Genomic DNA, 19,343 nt, shown 5'->3' with positions numbered 1-19,343 from the left:
TTATGAAGATATCGAAAATATATTTTTGTCCAAAAATAACAAAAACTATGACTTAATTCCGCATTCTGTTGTCTTTCGGTTCTGTTGTCAATCCGCGTTAATTTGACGTGTAGCTGGTGCGTCCGTGTATTTCGGGTTCAAATAAATATGGCTGAGCAAAAAAATTTAAGTCTTCCTCTGTGTCGAAATCTTTAGACATGTTTGCGAAGATTGTTTTGTTTACAGCGTAGACAAACTATTCCATAGTTTTGTCTCCCTCAGACAGTAAACGTAGCTCGGGCGCACAGATAACACATCAGCAGCGTCTTACGTCATCAGCGTCACTGAACGCGGATTGACAACAGAACCGGAAGAAAATAGAATTCTGAATAAAGTCGTAGTTTTTGTTATTTTTGGACCAAAATGTATTTGCAATGCTTCAAAACATTCTAACTAACCCACTGATGTCACATGGACTACTTTGATGATGTCTTTATTTCTTTTCTGGACAAGGACAGTATACCGTACATACATTTTCAATGGAGAGACAGAAAACTCTCAGACTAAATGTAAAATATCTTAAACTTTGTTCTGAAGATGAACGGAGGTCTTGAGGGTGAGTCAACATGAGGACAACATGAGGGTGAGTCAATAATGACAATTTTCATTTTTGGGTGAACTAACCCTTTAAAATGTCCAGTTGTCTAACAAAACAAACCAACAGAGAAAACAAACACAGAATGTCATTTTTATCCGTTTATTGTATGATATAAAACTAGAAAAGTAAGACTGTTTCAAATTCATAGACACATGTCCATATTTAATATATATTTTACAGTCCACACATTGATGCAAATACAGTGATCATCAGTTGATGGGTTATTTTTCCTCAAAATGAATGTGTCTGTAATATTGCATAGAAAAAGGCACAGCTCAAAGGCCTGAAGATACGGCCTTTCTTAATGAGCAGAAAAAGGGTTTAGACCCTCCACCAGATTTTGTCTTTCTATTTCTCTCTCACACACACACACACAAACAAACAAACACACACACACACACGAATAATCCCAGTGGTGACTATCCTGAAACCACTTTAAACTTCCCCGAATGTATGGCCTGAACCATGGGACAGCGAGATACCATTAAAAAACAACAACCAATACCATCAGAAATCATGCTGCCTTTCTTCTTTACATTTGGCATTGAGGGTTATCAAAAAGATTTTCCCAGATATAGGCTTTGGAAGATTGAAATTCTGAAGTTTGCAGAGAATAAAGTATTGCTTCACAAACCTTTCCCTCGCACACAATCTGAAATACACAAAACATTAAATAGAAATACTTATAATTAAATAGCGACAGGGAGTGTTTGACTAGATGACTAGCACAAACACCACACACCAAATAATAATACAAGAAACTAAACAAAAAATAATGCATTATTAAAACAAGATGAAAAAAAAATGGCTTCCACCCCAATTAATAAGCAGTGATACATTCCCGTAAGCATAATACATTCCTATCTCATATTCTGTACAAATTACAATCTGGATGTTAGCATAAAATAAAAAATAAATATATTTACACAGGAAACAAAAAAATAAATAACTTAAAACAAACACTCCAAATCTAGAAATCTTATAAGAAATTGTAATCAGTTTTGATTCCATAGTTTTGTCCGCTCTGCTCTCATTCACTCATGCTTTTTAATTCTCAGACAATCTCTCTCTTGAACCTCTAGCTTAGGTCTCTGTGACGGGAAGTTCAAATCTCAGATTAATAATGGTCACACTTATTTGTTGAATAATATACTTATTAAAAATACACATTTCACAAGTTTTCTTCCCTCACTGACATTGCACTTTCCAGGAAGGCATAAAATGCACAGTTTTTGTCGGTATGTAAATCTATCATTATTAACGATAGCTTGTTTAGTGCGACAAACAGCTTTGTGAAACTTACACAGGCGATATGATAAATGGTCCCTTTCCTTTTCTGTCAGCTGCACGTAAAATAATCCTTCCAACCAATCTGATCGACTTATAGCAAGTGTTTTTAGCAAATATACTGTGCTGTCTATTGCACACACATGCATAATACTCTCCCACCAAACTTGTGCATACTTAAACTCCCCCAATAAACTCCCCTTAAACGTAATGAGACCATTCCTACTGGCCAAACGACTCTGAAACCCAGCAAGGCAACAGAGAGAGAGAGAGAGAGAGTCTGACTGGAACATGAACAGATACCATTAATAAAACTCAAACAAACAATGGTATAAATAAGATAAAATAAGACCAAACCATACACAAATCATCTGACATCTGTACAATTATGAGCTATAATCCTGCATGCATTATTATGTTAACAGAAATGTACCGTTGTACTGGTGAGAGATGTATACGAAGGAAATGTTTGGCAAAAAGATTATGAAGATGGAAATAGTTGAAAATGAACAGAATAGCAACCATAAACTTACATGTGTGGTACAGTCTTTTCCTTTTTGCACATAGAGACATGCATTGACCCTCTTTCTGTGCATTAGTGTAGCATTAAAACTGAACCAGCCACTGAGTCTGAGTGATGATATAAAGCCAAACCAAAGGCCAAAATAGGGAAGTTACGGCAATGCCTTGACTCAGATAAAAAGGAAATGCCTGAGAGAAGTTGACAGTTTGCTTATTACTGATCAGAAGGCATTGATTGCATCAGTTATTTGTAGCATAAAGGGCTTTTAGCGTTGGCTAATCAAATAAATGTATCTGTAAAACAATACATTGCCAGCTGAGACGTAAACACATGGAATCTGAGCCGTTATGGCAGATCACAAGAAATTTGGTTGGTTGACTGTAAATATCTTACCACTACACACATCTATGAATAAATAATACCTGGTAAAGCATGTTCCATAAATGAGTACATTTCATATGTTTCACTGAAGGAGGTTTAAAGGGGTAGTTCACTTAAAATGAAAATCTTATCATCATTTACTCAACTTCACGTCACTCCAAACTTGCACTACTTACTTTATTCTGTGAAACAAAAAAAGGCATTTTAAAGAAAAATTAGTGGGGTGCAAATCAACATTGGATTCCATTGACGTTCATTATATGGACACATTTTTTCCCCCCACATATGTTCTTTTATGTTCCACAGAAGAAAGAAACTCATACAGGTTTGAAAGGACATGAGGGTGAGTACATGGTGAACTATCCCTTAATGAATAAAAAAAATGAAAAAATGACCACATATTAACAGACTATTTTGAATATTACTAAAAATCAATAAAACAGCTCTGGATAGAAACACATACAAACAAAATAACCAAGTTCCTCTTTTAAAATCTTTGTGCTTTGTGAAAATGAAAGAAAAATATGAAAATAGGGCTGCCGTTGCACATTCTTGCACCTGTATGCTGAGAAGGGGAAAGAAAGATGCTACTTCTCGGATAATTCATCTTGTTCGATTAGACATTATGAGAAAAAAACGAGACAAGACAAACAAACATTAATTTACCAAGTGGTCATAAATGAAGGCACTCGGATCTGCCAGAGGCCAAAGTGTGTTCCATAAAATTTCTTCATGTTCATTTTTGGGACAGGCAAGCACAGTGCATGCACAGTGTTGAGAAGTAGTTAAAATGGACAATTTCCTTTGTCTTTAAAAACAAAACGAACACAAAACTGTACAAAAGAAATTGTACTCCAAAAACTCACAAAGTGATTCTTTAGTTTCTTTCTCAGTTTCCATTTAAAAACTCTTTGATTGGTTTTGCATTTTCTTCCCCAGTTCCCTTCCAAACCCGGTCATGATCCTACAAGCACCTCCATAATATGGTCCAGTTCAGTGAGGTCCATTTTGAAAGGTTGGTTTGAGCTGACGGCAGGAGCAGAACCGCTGTAGGGCGAAAGAGTCTTGAGGAGCTCGTCCGCCGTCACCATGGGCGCCAGTTTCGATGGAGCCGCACCTGAGGATGAAGTGCAGGGGTCAAAGTCGTACATGGAGGTGTCAATGTCAGCAAAGAGAATGTCGTCCAGGGCAAGGTCTGTCAGAAAGCCTGAGGACAAGGCAGAAGGTGAGGTGCTCATGTCCAGGCTGTTGGGTGGAACAGTCTCTGGTGCGTTGGGGGCCGCTGAGCTTTCCTCGGGCAGCGGGACCAGCCCTCCAAGCTTTGGGCTGCAAGGCTTACTGCAGTCTTTGGAGTCCAAGGCCCCTGAGTTTAAGCTGGGGGGACACAACGGCATTTGGAGGGTTACTGTAAGGGACGAGAGGGAGGTAGCACCGGGCACAGATGTAGCTGTAGGTAAGGACGAAGGACAGAGCTCCTCAATCTCATCCAGGGCAGAAGAAAAACTGTCTCTGGTCACAGGTGAAGGGAGTCTGGGTAGAGTTGGTGGTGGTGGTGGAGGAGGAACGAGCGGAGAGGGAGATGAGGGCGACGTGCAAAGCGTGACACTGTCCTCCTCTAAAAGCGAAGCTGGGGTAAGACAGGCCTCCAGAGGTGCTGGGTTTGACAGCCCTGACGAAGGCGACGTAAGGACCGGAGCGGAAAGTGCTGGGGACTGGGACAGTGGCGGTGCCACCATGGACAACACGCTGAAGGCAGGCTGTGCCTCGCGGAAACCCTCGTCCACAGGGTCGTCGGGTGGAGGGGAAGGAGGAAAGAAGAGTGGCCGCAGGTTGCCCTCCTGTTTCAGCTCATCTTGGATGCGCCTCAGCATGTTGTTGATGAGCACGCGCTTTTCCAAGCTGGGCTCGGTGAGCGCCCGGTGGTTGTACAGCTTCATCAGAGACATGTTGAAGATGGTCTGCCTCTGCAGTGTGTAGGAGACCTTTGAGAGCCCGTCGGCCATCGTTCCAGGCCCTGCCGCCAACGCTTTGCCTTCCAGCCCCTCTTCATCCTCATCTAGTTTCCGTTTTGCCCCTTTACCCAACATATATCTGCTTAGAGTAAAGAGAGAGAGAGAAGGAGGGAGAGAGAGAGTGTTAGCCACATAGCCATTACGTTCATGACTCATTGCTGTTTACCTCTCTTAAGTTACGACTCGACACTGGTTCCATATAAACCTCTTGATCTACAGAAAAATATCTAATGGCAAAAATGTCAAACAAACATTTCAAGAAACTGAGATGTTAAAGGTGAAAGTGTATAATTCTGTGTTAAAATACTTTGTCCATTCTAGTTGAATTTAGAGGTGCTGGAAGTAGGGCTGCTGAGGGTGCTGTGCTGTCATATTTACAAGTGGGAAACTCCATATTCTAGATGATACTAGTTTCCAAGAAGTGATCAAACACTGATCTACTACAATATGTTATACAGACAAGAGATCAGTGAGTGGAAAGTAAGTCAAATCAAAAACTTTCACCATTTGCTTCAAGTAACAAACACATTGATACCATTTATAAATAAGAGACAAAAAATCCTCATAGTGAATTCAAATGTAGATATTTGGGTTTACTTTTCACAATATAATTATTTTGTTTTGTTCAGTCTACTTCCCTGTTATGTTTCCTAGATGAACATGTAACATGGTGTAAAAACAAACTCTAGATATTGAGGTATGAGTTTACCAGGTGCACTTGAAGGGTATACTATAAAAGTATAAACACTGCGACACTATCAAAAGATTGGTGTTTGTTTGAGAATTCCAACCAGTTTAACATAGAAACACTGGCTCAACCAATGGTGTGAGTTCGGGGGTGAGGCTGTCTTTTTGTCTGACCAATGGCAAGAAGTGTTTGGGAAACCTGTTTGTTCAAGTGCTGCTAGTTCACATAAACTGCACTTTAAAATAATAACTGTCCAGAATAACATAAAAACTATTTTTTAATGTACATTTTTTTGTTGCTTATCTTTCTTCTTTTGAAAACATAGTGAGGAAAGGCAAAGGAAAGTACAAACAGAGTAAGATGGAAAAAAACACACCATTTTTTTTAACAATATAGCCAACAGATAAATAACAAATACAAACAGAGCAGGCTATAACAGTTGGTTTGATCCAACAGACATGGTCAAAAAATACAAGAAACTGTTTCGATTAACAGTGGCTTGAAGCTTGGTTGCTATGACATTGGCTTGCAAGCTGTTGTCATATAGCATTCGGTGATGTTGCAGAGAGTTGAGAGTCAGTACAGTCTCTCTGTGCAGCCATCGCAGAGAGTCCATAATGCCTCACGTTTACAACTGTGCCTCACGTTTACAACTGTGCCAAAGAGATATGCATCTCCAGGACATTAGCAACAACAATATCTAAACAGAAGAATTCAAACTTTTGAGTTGCAGAGTAAAGATGGAAATAAATGTAAGCCATGAGCTGCTACCACAGGAGCGTTTACAGGAATACAATTCTGACTACTCCTTCCTGAGCCGTGCTGCAAATGTGTGTCAGACTTTCAGTAAGTACTCACGGTAAGAATGTGTCAGACGAGTGCAAAGCCCTGATCACTCCCTGCTTAAATACATGCTGGCTGCAGGAAGACAAGATCCAGCTGAGTGTTTGGTGGAAAAGGGGGACGGAGAGAAGGAGCGAGTGTGTGACTAACGCTGAGCTTTGAATGTAGGCAGAAGTGTTCTCAGATTCTGTAGCTCTAGGTTCATGATACAAGAGATTTAAATCAGATTGCATGGGCCACCGTAATATTACAGTGCATTGATTCACCATTGCTATATATGCTTAAGGAGAGACTAGGAAAAAAGGGTCTTGGGGTTGGGGGTGTTGGAACACAGATGGTCCAAACAACCTAACGTTGTACACTGGAACGTTTCACCATGCTTACAACTTGACGTGACTCACATGTAGCCTATGTGTGAGCGATTTTAGAAAAACACACATTAATGAAAGGTTTTTGTCATGTGTTGAATAAGTCATTTAAAACTTAATTTACAAATTTGGTAACCGTTGTGATCCAAAGCGATTTTCATTACATTTGATCAGTATGTGTGTTTCCTGGGAACTGAACCCATGACCTTGACATTTGGAGCACCATGCTCTTCAAGTTGAGTTACATTAATTGTGCTGCATGTTATTATTACTTTTGACTGTATAAAACACCAAAATACCAAAGAGATTTAGAAAACATGCTAAGTCCACATCCTTGTTTCTCCGAAAAACAATGCTAAAGCCAGATTCAACTTTTAAAAGTGCATTTCATGTAGGAATGTCTGTTTTTGCTTTGGTCTCTGTGTGATCCCGCCCACTTTTCATTTTTCCAATAGTATTTCGACACACTGGGTAGGCATTTGGCAGAAAACACAGCGTATTGTAGCCATGGAAGCTAGTAAACAAACTAGGTCATAGATTGTACATTTTAGCCAACCTAAAAAGCCTTGGTATCCATCTAAACAGCTCTATGTGTCCAATAGATAAAAAAAGGCGGATAAATTAAGGCCCTATCCCAAATGGCACCCCTTGGTCTGTCGTGACGTACCAGCACTTTGACTGTCGTGAAGAAGTCGGCTACGGAGCACCTATCAGTGGGGGCTCGGCAAAAGTGTGCAAAATAACCCTCTCAAATATTTGGAATTTAGACTGCAGTACCCATTTCAACCACTAGCTGTCAATATTACATACTGCACCTTTCATACATTTCATTCCTTGAAACTCTACTATGTTTAAAATTGCATTTGCCACCCCATTTAATTCTTTATTTGCAACATACACTACCATAAAGTTTGGGGTCAGCAAGATTTTTAATTATTACACGCCTCTGTGGAATACTTGATTCTGATTGGTCAATAGTGCCATCCAGCGGTATGTTAATCCCATATAACAACCAGTCCTCCTCATCCTGTCGGGGGTTATTTTGAGAGAACCACCAGCTGGATGTACACTATCCTTTACTTACTTCACCTTTGAAAGAAGACTCCTATGCTCACCAGGCTTTTATTTTGTCAAAAATATAGTAAAAACAGTAATATTATTGCAATTTAAAAGATTTGTATTTTAATATATTTTAAAATTATTCCTGTAATGGAATAGCAGGATTTTCAGCAGCAGTTACTACAGTGTAGCATGATCTTTCAGAAATCATTCTAATATAATATAATAATATGATATACTAATTTGGTGCTTTGAATAAAATAAGTTCAAAAGAACAGAATTTATCAAGTTTGAAAAATTAAATACACATCCATCTAAAATAAAAAAAAAGCTAATGATATGATTAAAGTCTTCACCTAATGTGTGAACAATATTTTAAATATTTGCTTAAAACTACAATTTATTGTGTGTAAAATCCTTTTAAGCATGGAATACATTTTGACTGTACCTAAAGACAGTGTAACCACTAAATATGGTCTGTGGGCCATATAAGCAAAAAAGAAAGTAGTTTCAGATGCAAAGCAAGTTCTAAAATGTGTATTAATGATTATTAAGGCCAATACTTTTTCCCTTTGGAGTACAACATGCTAATGAATCACTCATAAAAGGACTGTGAACATGTAATAAAAAGAGTCCATTTTGGTTTCAAATCGACTTTTAAGGTCAGAATGAGGGTTATATATCGAGTAAAACATGAGGCATTTAAAACAATAGATCAGTCTTCTCTCTAGCCCACAAGGAAAGCTCAGAGATGGCAGCAAGGAGTGAGTGAGTGAGTGAGTGAGAGAGAGAGACATAAAAAGAAGGAAGCCCGTTCCTGAGGCCTCCCCTCATTAGCATAAAGTGAAGCCCGGTAGCAGTAGGCAGCATTGCAGTGGGCTTGAACCTAATACAGGCTGACAGCCTCACGCATCCTAGCCCTGCCTTCACACACACACACACACACACACACTGAGCAGGCGCAGATCTGTCAGGCAGCTCCACTCACTCAGGAAGTGCAAGTGGCTGGGCCTGTTGCCTTGCTGCCTGTTACCATGACAAACACAGTCAGCTGGGAATCCACCCAAAAACTTGACAAAGAGAGTGAGAGAAAAAGAGAGAGAGAGAGTTTGGGAAAGAAGAGGATCTGAGGAAAGTTAAAGAAAGAAATGTTTCTCTTCCTTGACTGTGCTGCTTCTGAGGAGATGAATCTAAAACACTATATGACTAGCTGGAGAGAAAAACAAGTTTCATCTGGTCTGATGGATGTACATTCCAAAGCATGCAGTTTACATGCAGAGCAGACAAATAATTCATGAGATGCAGGGTTTATGAACAAGTAACCAAGATGTACAGTCATATCCAATTTGGTTCAGTAACATTTAGGGTGATTTTTTCAATTTAAAAGATATTTAGAGAGATACTTAAAACAGTAAGCCATTTGATAAAATAAGTCTAAAATGGGAAGAATCCCCCCTCCTCCTCCTAAAAAAAAAGTGACATAGATACAAACAGAAATTAGTAATTTAGCTAAACTTCAAAACACCTCCTCTGCTACAGTAAAGGATCTGCTATTAAAAATAAAATTGTAACGTGACGTCCATAATGATGTTGCAGTAGGAAAAACAATTTTAGGCTATTTTTGAGAGGTTTTTTGGTGGATGAGTAAAAGATAAAGGGTATAAGAATGACTCAAGTGATAAAAATAGCATCTCACACTATGCAGCTAAAAAGTCACTACAAATTTGTGTTCAGATCTAGGAGTGATTCGGAGAGGCAGACACAAACATGACAGTCAAAAATCAGTACCGCAGAAGTATTTAGTCATTCACTTTGGATATAAACTTACCCAGAGTGGCCCTAGAACTGTATGCCATTGTCTGAAGCTTTCAAGAAAGTCTCAAGCAAATAAAGTTTCCCACAGTAATCCACACAGAGGAATGCCACGGCAGCTGAACGCGTCCTTGTGACTCACGCTGAGGAGTGGATACGACTGTCTGCAACACTCAAATGCCACTGCTGCCCCACCCTACGCATTCCTTCTGATTTTGCCTCGGTCTGCTTCTGTTTCCTCCATCCTTTTACTTTCATCTTCAGTGTGAAAAGTCAAAGTGTGTAGCATTCTGGTCTCTATAGTTCAGAAGTACACTGGCCAGGGAGTTTAGCCCTGTTCTGTTCCATTGTCAAAATCACTTCAGTGCACTGAAACATTCGCTTTCCCTCCCTAGAAATTTCCAGAATTTGTTGTAAAAGCCAGTTCACTATATTCACTTACTGGAAATGTCATCAAAGCAGCACAAGTACCAATAGACAAAGACAAAGGCTTATTTTCTGTCTTTAAAAGAGAGTTGCTTTGTAATTTATAAAAAAATGTTTTATCCCTAATGTGCATGGAAAAAACTGAGGTACTATCATTTATTATAAACAATCATATATATATATATATATATATATATACACACACACACACACACACACACACACACACACACATATGTCATTAAGTATGTACATCTTTTTTTTTTTACATAAAATGTCAGTCAGACAAGCACACTGTAAAAAAAATATTTTCAAGATTTGTTATCACAACATTTTTTCTTTTGTCAAATTAAATTAAATAATTTATTTAGTTCAGAAAACTTATTATTTTGAGTTTCCTGATAATTAAATCAATCTCCTTCATTTTATTAACTCACTTTTTCCAGTTCATTCAACTCAAAAATTTAAGGCAACCAGGTTACTTAATTTAAGTTAAACCAACAATATTTTTTACAGTGTCTTATAGCTACAAGATGCACATGTTTAGAGGCTTTTTGTGTTGAATATTAGTGATTCACATTGTAGGAAACTAAGAAGTATAATGAGACACAACCGAAGAGATTCACCACTGTTTCTTCTCGGTTCTCTTGGTTCTTTTACTTTATGATGGTCTGTGGCCTTTTGGGCAACCTATACTTTGGCTCCTGACCTGGATGTACTAACCACAGGAAAACAACTGGGGGAGCCAGAAAGAATGAGGAAAAAGGAGAATATTGAGTTATCCCCAGTAAGAAGCACACCGTGTTCCCTTACGCAAAGAGACATTCGTAAACAGACAACCTGTCCCTTTGCTCCCTAATGCACCAGCGCTGAGCAATGATCCTGAGTGAAAACTCTCCAAGGAGAGGAAGAGACACACCGGCAGAAAATGTCTAGTGCAAGACAGGCTTTATAGAGTTTTTACGAAATGGCTGGCAGAAGCCCACCTTTAAAGGACACTTGCAAAAGCGCAACTTAGTTCTTGGTTACGGCTCCAGCCAGTAAGTGCGTTTCTGAAACACAGCACCAGAAAACGGTGAAATTAGCGTAAAAATTAAGTCATAGGCCTTTCCGGAGGAGAGCTCTGACTGAGCTGTCAGAGCAGAGCTTGGAAATATGTCAGGGCTGCTAGGCAGGCTGTACGTTCTGTTCCAGTCCTACACATAGCACATACGGCACATGAGGGACCGGGTGTGACGCCGGAGCTTCGGCACTGGGTGTACTGGTTTGAGACAGAGTGAGAGAATGCGGCAGAAAGGATGGTGTGAGCAGGCAAACAAGTGCAGCGGAAAGGATGGAGCACAGAGCGCCGAGTTTTCAGTGATATTATGATCCTGTAACAGGATCTGCACGTTTCCATGCCTGTGCTTCAGAGCTCCCCTCCCCCTTCACCTCCACACAGTGCTATTTCAGATCTGGAGGGTACTGATTCCCACAAACACACACTCACGCTGTCTATAGCTCTCAAACACCTGCAGATATAAATGCACAAACATAGACAAAGTCGAACGCATGCTGAGAAATACTGAGATTCAATAATGAGTGCATCAGATGAAAAGAACAAATACAGACATTAATCATTTGTACACACACAAAGGACAACACCAGTCGTGAAGTGTGAAAGAGTGATCTGGATGATGCGGATGATGATATTTTTTCCCACAGGAATTTAACAGTCTTCGTTCAAGAGTCAAAAGGTATGAATCAATCCAACCAACTACGAGGCGGAACACAACATTACAAACTTTGATACCGTAGAAGCAAAAAAAAGTATTTGAAAATTTGTTAAAAAGAAAAAAGAACAAGATTAGACTATAATAATGAATGACAACAGAATGAAAAATTATTTCAAAAGCGAACCGATTTAAATATGTTGATTCTAAATGTAGAATCAAACGATATATATTATATTTATTGCAAAAAAATCCCTATTTGAAAGTTTAGAGACACTGACTTGAATCGATTATGTCAATCGCAGTGCATCATGGGAGTGGGCGGGCACTAAAAAGTTGTTTTGGCATGATTTACTTGTTTCCATCCTCTTTTTTGCAGACTCATGGATATTGTCGTTTTCAACAAGAATTCCTCAGTTGAACAATTATTTAAAAATTATTTGAAATAATGCACAGCTGTAAACTATCATATGCAATTGTTGGTCAGTTCCACTTAATTAATGGGAGGGGCATTCAAATTCAAGAGATCTCATTAGATTAAAAAAAAAATGTGTTCAGGATGACTCATCAATACTTTAAGGCAATTTTCCTAGAATAGAAAGACTGTAAATTTTAATAAAAGTGATTTTTGTTCACAATTAGGAGTTAAAATACAGATGAGGCTCAAAGTTAACATATTAACTAACAGGCACAAAACTAATTTTGCTTTAAAGACAGAGATAAGAGAGGGGAGAGAGAGAGAAACACTATGTTCTACAAAAAGATTTCAGGTACACATTTCACCATCCTCTCCACTTGGGATCTGTACTTAGTGTAATTTGTTTCACTGCAAAGATGGAGGGTAATTTAAACTGGAACTCCTAAAGAAGATCCAACGACATTGAACAAACAAGCAAATAAGTGAGAAACACTAAGAAAATGGGGGGAAGGGGAGATAGACAGAGAAGGCAGTGAGAGAAAGGAGAGAGGGATGTGTGAGACAGTAAACATAGAGCGATTAAGACAGACAGATGGAGAAGGCCCAGACGCCACATTCTCACACAGCACAGAGCGAAAGCTGCAGGGGTCAGACAACCGTCTGACATCTTAAAAACGAACAAATAACATGTCTGTAAACCTGTTGCATGCTGGATCTGTAATGTAACTGTACCACACTCGTGTCTGCTTTACGATCTTTACTGAACAGCAAAGTCTTACGATACTAAAGACAGTCAAACAAGTGGACAGATATGTATCTGCTGCTGTACTGTGTACAATGTGATCTCACTTGTAATGCCCAAAATTGAGAAGTAATACAAGCAAACATAAAAAAACAGACAAATAAACTTTGGGGGCATATAAAACTTTAGAGCTGCCTGTCTTCACTTTTCAGTTTCAAGAGAGCAGATGAAAACTCATTCTGCAACTGATGCTCTTCAACTTAGCAGATAAGATGTCTGTAAGATGTGAGTCATAACTAGTAATGCTATGGAAAGAGAGTTATTAATGACTGATATAATACTACTGATACATTATATACACACACAAACATATATTGGTCATTTTTGAAAGAACTGATCAAAAATAATTTGAATACAGTATCAAAAGTAAAAATATTGTAGGCTACAGTGTTAAAATATTATCTAAATTTTAAAATATACTTTATACCTGTGATGGCAAAGCATATATTTTTTTAGCAGCCATTACTCCAGTCTTTAGTGTCACATCACTTCAGAAATCATTCTTATGCTGATTTGCTGCACAAGAAACATTTCTTAATATTATCAATGTTCAAAGTTTCAAAGTTCAATGTTTTTGTGGAAACCGTGATGCATTTTTTTCAGGATTATTTAATGAATAGAAAGTTCAAAAGAACTAGAAATAGTATATACTAGAAATATTTACTAGAAATAGAAATCTTTCGTAACATTATAAATGTCCTTGCTGTCACTTTTGATCAATTTGCTGCAGTCTTCATTGTGTATATAAATCATAAACAAGGAAAAAGGCTGAATTTAAAGGGGATTCAGGTGATTTTCTGATATTTAGAAGAATATCAGTAACAAGACAGTTTCTGGTCTCATTGAATTCCATAGTATATTTTTTTCCTACTATGGAAGTCAATGAGACCAGAAACTGTCTGGATACTGATATTCTTCTAAATATCAGAAAATCGGCTGAATGGATTCGAAAACGGTAAAACCCAACTGTTTAACTCTGGGGGAGTTGTAAAATGAGCCTATTTCCAAAAGTGGAGTATCCCTTTAAATGAACAGTTAGTCACTGGCCAATGCAAATGATCTCATAATGGCCAACTACCACCCGACTAGGAGTATATTGATCTATCAATCAGCATAAAGGAGCAACTTTAATCAAGTACTTCATAAATGAAGTATGGAGTGGGTGACACACTTCAGAGCAGGCAGAACTGTGGGTCTCAGTCCTAGCGAGCAGCAAAGAGGCGGCACACACTCAGACAAGCCTCTTTACGTCATCTAGACGAGTAACACGACAACCCACATTACAGATTTCCACAGGCACTGACTGTTGCACTGTATCATGCACTCATACTTTTAACATTAAATTGGAGATACATTAAGGAAGGATTTATGAAAGCTTTGCACTTATTTAAACAGAAAATACTCAGTAGTTTGGCACTAACATTTACTCCCTAAAAAAATACCACAGTTTTTGGAGTAACCCACCTAACCTGTGCTGTGATATATACTAAACATAAACAACAACAAAATGTGTGCAATAAACATGAGGAAAGATACAAGTTTCCCTTAAACTTCTCCTAAATGTCAGACTCCTGTTAAAAAAAAAACAGCTAAACAGTAGCATAGAGAGGAACGCCATTCAAACCGGTTTGACCAGAGAGGCAGTAGTCTTAGAGCACTATGTGAAGGTGTAAGATAGGTGCACACACCATTTAAAGGAAAATAAAACTCACGCAGCAGGTGACGTGAAATGAAACTAATAAACAGTAATTATTAGTATTTTTTCTTTTCATTACTAGTCCTTCTCTTTTGACCAAGCAGGTAGAGTTATATCTCATTTTAAGCGACTAGATTGTATGACAAGCTATTTTATTTGCAACTGAAATAGCAATATAGGGTAACTGAAAGGTTGACATCTTTGCAGCTTAGACCTTGTAGGAAAACATGAGTTGCAAATATATAATGGGACAGAATAACTTTGTCCACTCGAACAAAAAAGGTAAAAAAGGTGAATTCTCTGGAACCTGAATGTGACATTTACAATTAATTGAGGGACAAAACCTCTTTTTACTTCTGTGACTGTGTTGCAGGAAGGAAGTGCACTTTTAAAGATGACACGGAGAGTACAACATGTAAATGTCACAGAGTCAGGTTTTTTTGTTTCAAGGAAATAAGACAGCAATATGATGAGCAGACTGACGAAAGCAGGGGTTGTAATCTACTCTGCTTAATGTGAACCATCATGCATAGGTAGAAAATCCAACTGGACCTTGATCCTCTGAATTTACTGAGTGTGTGTGTGTGTGTGCTTGCATGCGAGTTATTCGGACTTTGAATGCCAGTGTGTCTGACAAGGATAGAAACTGCAAAATAACTGATTCTCTGAGTAGCCACAGTTTCAAAGAGGTCTTTAAAATAAAGATAAAGAATAATCAGATTAACTTGTGAAAACAATGCAGTATTTTACTATTGTGATGAACTTATCACTGCAGGTTGAGACTTAAGGTTTTACTTTATAAATTAAACCCTGCAGTTTTTTTAGTGTGGTTTAAAGCAATTTTTCAAAAACAAAGACAAACAACTGTGCTAACACACTGAGACTAGAAGACATGTCCCTCAATCCCCCCACTGCCATTTTCCAGCATGAATTTGTTCCATGACGACCAAATAATTTACCTTAATCAGATGCCAAATAAAATCATCTACTGTGTCAAAGCTATTCAATCCCAATTTGCCATCTAATCTAAAACAAAGAGCCCATTTACAAGCCATGTCTAATTCAACAGTGAAATGAACATGCATCTTTATACACACATGAGACTGCCAATCATCATATTAATATCTTTGTTTTCATTTATTTAACCTGTCACAATAATATCAGTTAGCCTACAACTTCATCAGCAGTTAAATTCAAAGTGGTTGAAAAGTGTAATGAAACAGGCTGCCACTTGAATTTTTACTTAGAAATATAAAAAAAATAAAACTTTAGTTTCCAGTTACAGTTAGTAAAGTGACGGTCCAACATTATGTTTTATGTAAAAAATAAATAATATTCAAACGATTTGTCTCTGTCTGGTTCTCTGTCCCAGAGATGACCTGTTCAGCCAATTGGATCTGTATCTTTAATTTCAGTAAAACAGAGCGCGAGCATAAACATTTAGAAACATCAACATGTTCATTGGGATTTAACTGGCGACTCGGTTCGACTACAGAGCGGTTCTGCCTTGGGTTGCGACATGCCTCTGAACTTTCCGAAGATCGCACCGACCGCCAGACAACAATGCAGGAATACATGTATGACTGTTGCCTCTGCTATGAGCAACATCAGTGACGCCGCAGCGTTTCCACGCCACTTACATGATCTCAGTTATTTATGAATAAGCCGCACGCTTACCTCGTCTACTTCAAGTGGAGGAATAAACTGAAGCATCGGGATGGATCTTTGTTTTAATGTTGACAGTCGGTACCAATAAAACTCTCGCAGCTGATGGGGAAGGTCGGTAGTGAGTTTGTGGAGATAGAAAAGAACGGGAGACCCGTTAAGCGAGCCCCGAGTCAGTTACTATGACCGACAATCGCCTCCGAAAGCGAATGACGTCGAGTGAGACTTGTGCTCGACTACACAGAGCCTGCCTGGCCTCCGAAAAGTCCAACCCCTACACACGCAAGCACTCCCTCCACACGTCCACCCACTAACTCTCGGTCTGTGTCTCAAACCCTTTGCGTGCTGCCTGCCTAGATAGCGTCGCGGACGCATTGAGAGAGCTTCCGTGAGTTGAACTGAAGCCGAATCCGTTAGATGAGGCAGGCAGCTCAGTAGGTTTCGAGACACAGCCTGTGTCTCTCATAGCACATTCCACATAGGCAGCATAAATACGACAAGTTCTTAAGTTTACATGTGCTTTTTCTTCTGAGCCTAAGGGCCTGAAGCTCTTCAAAAAATAAATGTGTTTTGGTTAGTGAACGGTGCTCTGCAGAAAAAACTTCAGGAGGTCAAAGTGCATTTCACATTCATATTTGAATAGCCTAGTGTTTTGCGATTTGTTTTGTTTTTTACTCAAACAAAAATGTTTTGCTCAAATTTGTAGAAATGTTCTTTAAATAAATATGTAATAAATAAAAGATGCATATAGAGGGAATGGTTAATAGGGTGGCAATTTTAGCTTAATTTAAAGTGATAGTTTACCCCAAAAAAATCAAATTCTGACATAATTTATTCACCCTCAAGTTGTTACAATCCTGTATCAACTTCTTTCTTCTGCTGAACACAAAAGAAGAGATTTTGAAGAACGTGGTGAAGTTGGTGAACCCCAACCCCACTGGAAGTCAACGGGGTGCCATCAACTGGTACCCTTATTCTTCAAAATATATTCTTTTGTGTAAGAAATTCATACAGGTTTGGAACAACTTGAGGGTGACTAAATGATGACAGAATTATCATTTTTGTGCGAAGTATCCCTTAAAGCTATAGCATATCATCACAAGCTGAAAAGGAAATGATTTGTTTGATCATTTTTACTTTGATAAGAGGGTTGAAGGTTGAGCATGAGGAAAGCAGTCAACACGACAGTTTGTATTAAAATAGAGAACGTGAAATTAGATTAGCCTATTTACTTGTCTGCACCATGCTTTAAAGTTCAAATTGTGCTTTTTCACAAGAAATTATCGATATAAATTAGGGCTGTGCAAAAGTTAATTGCAATTAATCGCATCCAAAATAAAAGTCTGTGTTTACATAATATATTTGTGTGTGCTGTATATAATTATTTTGTATATATAAATACACACACATGCATGTGTATATATTGTTATAATATGAAATAGAAAATATGTTATTAATATATAAAATATTTATATTTATATAATATAGATTATGTATTATTTATAAATATATGCAGAATTTAAGCGCAAATAATTCTTAAATATATACATGCATGCATAGGTATTTATATATACAAAATAATTACATACAACACACACAAATATATTATGTAAACACAGACTTTTATTTTGGATGCGATTAATCGCAATTAACTTTTGCACAGCCCTAATATAAATTTAATAGTCACTTTTAAGTCATGAGATTCCAAAGTATAGCCTACTGTCATGCAAATGCTTAAGGCTGATAAAACAAAATGTTCTTCAGTAGATTTCATGTAGGCTAATGAAAAATGGTTTCTTTGTGAAGAGAGCATGCATGCTTGACTCCAGTTGACAACAGCTGTATAAGACCTTACTGATGATGCTCTTACAGGGCCTCAAGCTATCAAACTGCCACCACATGGCAAGGACAAGCACTGCATGGTTCATTTATACTGCATTCCTGTCCACTAGAACTCCAGCAGTATATTAACAGTTAAAACACAGACAGTTAAATTAAATTTATAATAAACAGCTCAAATGCAGAAAGCATTTTCACGAATTTGTTCCAATCATGCCTTATTCGCAATAAGCTCAATGTCAGTTCTTAATGGAGAGTTACAACATCAAAGAGAGTATAATATCGGTCATACATTCTGTAAATGTTGAAAACTGCCTAAATGATTGCTTTGCCAGATATAAATACACATAATTTTAAACTGGACATAAGATGACATGTGAGATCATAAAAGTGGCACACTTGTTTTAAGTAATGCATCATCCAAGAATAAAACGCTGCACTGTCTGCTCTTATTTTTAGATGTGACCCACTATATTTATGTGGCAATTAAGTATTATTTCCAAAATAAATACGCAATCCAAAATACATAAATAAATTCTCTGAGGGAACCAACATTGTTTGCACATAATGCAGTGTGATTTATTGCCACCACTGCAATAACACAGGGCACGTATCCATACGGTGTAAACCGTTCATGTACCATTGCCAATGCAGTTGGCAATGAGGCATTATGATGGGCACACCACTCACCTATTTTAAGTCTCAGCCAGTTTAGGATGTTGCCAGTTCGAATGTCAAAGAAAGCCTTGCATATTGTGCACAAAAAAAACAGTGAATTGCACAAAAGATAATAACTTTATTAAAGAGGAGCTATTGCCCTTTTACACAGACTTAACATTGTTTTTGTCATTTTCTCAGCATGTGGACATTGTCATGCTTCAATGTTCAACACATTATACACAAAAAACACATTATATTTCACATATTTTATATTCTTGCAGGACCTCTCTTCCAGTCTGCTCTGTTAAGTTCCTGCCTCTAAGAAGCCACTCCTTCCAAACATGCATTGTGCTCTGATTGGTCGGCTGTACAGTGTGTTGTGATTGTCAATCGTTTCGAGCATGTTTCGGTCACAGCCATTACCATAATCGCTATATTTCAACACACTATTTGTTCGGGTCACATGACGTCACTGTAGATTTGCACTGCCATCTTTACGACCGACGGTCTCAGAA

General features: G+C 38.0%; 1 protein-coding gene across 5 annotated transcripts in view; it reads right to left on the bottom strand.

Annotated features, from left to right (window-relative positions):
- Window positions 1–722: 722 nt before the first annotated feature.
- Window positions 723–19,343, bottom strand: part of sertad2b (SERTA domain containing 2b) — a 40,702-nt gene continuing 22,081 nt past the window's right edge. The window contains exons 1-2 of one of the 5 annotated variants that reach the window (XM_039672935.2): window positions 16,342–16,582; window positions 723–4,922 (exon numbers count right to left, since the gene is read on the bottom strand). In XM_039672935.2, the coding sequence (XP_039528869.2) occupies window positions 3,785–4,915 (1,131 nt within the window). In that variant the 5' untranslated portion in view covers window positions 4,916–4,922; window positions 16,342–16,582 and the 3' untranslated portion in view covers window positions 723–3,784. Of the gene's footprint in view, window positions 4,923–9,626; window positions 9,815–16,341; window positions 16,583–19,343 lie in introns of those variants that run through there. The other 4 variants (XM_039672934.2, XM_089117000.1, XM_089117001.1 and 1 more) reach the window with 4 other exon arrangements.

The sequence above is a fragment of the Pimephales promelas genome, chromosome 11 (genome assembly GCF_988280905.1).
Source record: "Pimephales promelas chromosome 11, fPimPro1.hap1.1, whole genome shotgun sequence".
Classification (NCBI taxonomy): domain Eukaryota; kingdom Metazoa; phylum Chordata; class Actinopteri; order Cypriniformes; family Leuciscidae; genus Pimephales; species Pimephales promelas.
The sequence above is the reverse complement of the archived record's forward strand: the minus strand, read 5'-3'. Positions and strand labels throughout refer to the sequence as shown.